The 230-nt window shown below is 56.5% G+C and overlaps 1 protein-coding gene across 1 annotated transcript in view; it reads left to right on the top strand.

Annotated features, from left to right (window-relative positions):
• The window catches only part of EMH_0090860 (uncharacterized protein), a gene marked incomplete at both ends in the record, with an annotated part of 981 nt that extends 978 nt beyond the window's left edge, over positions 1 to 3 (top strand). The window contains one exon of the mRNA XM_013501649.1: positions 1 to 3. Within this exon, the coding sequence (XP_013357103.1) occupies positions 1 to 3 (3 nt within the window).
• Between the last annotated feature and the right edge of the window lie 227 nt (positions 4 to 230).

Below are 230 nucleotides of genomic sequence, written 5' to 3' on the forward strand. Positions count from 1 at the left end.
TAACCCTAAACCCTAAACCCTAAACCCTAAACCCTAAACCCTAATATACTGCGGCAGGAGTCGAGCGGAGGAGACAGCAAAAAAAAGGAGACAGTTGGAGTCCCCTGGGTCCCCTGAGCCGCTCAGAGCAAACCATTCAGCCTTTTCACTCCCCCAGACAGCAGCAGCAGCAGCAGCAACAGCAGCAGCAGCAGCAGCAGCAGCGGCGGAAGCAGCAGCAGCAGCAGCAG

This window comes from Eimeria mitis, genomic scaffold (genome assembly GCF_000499745.2).
Source record: "Eimeria mitis Houghton genomic scaffold, Emh_scaff7263, whole genome shotgun sequence".
Classification (NCBI taxonomy): Eukaryota; Apicomplexa; class Conoidasida; order Eucoccidiorida; family Eimeriidae; genus Eimeria; species Eimeria mitis.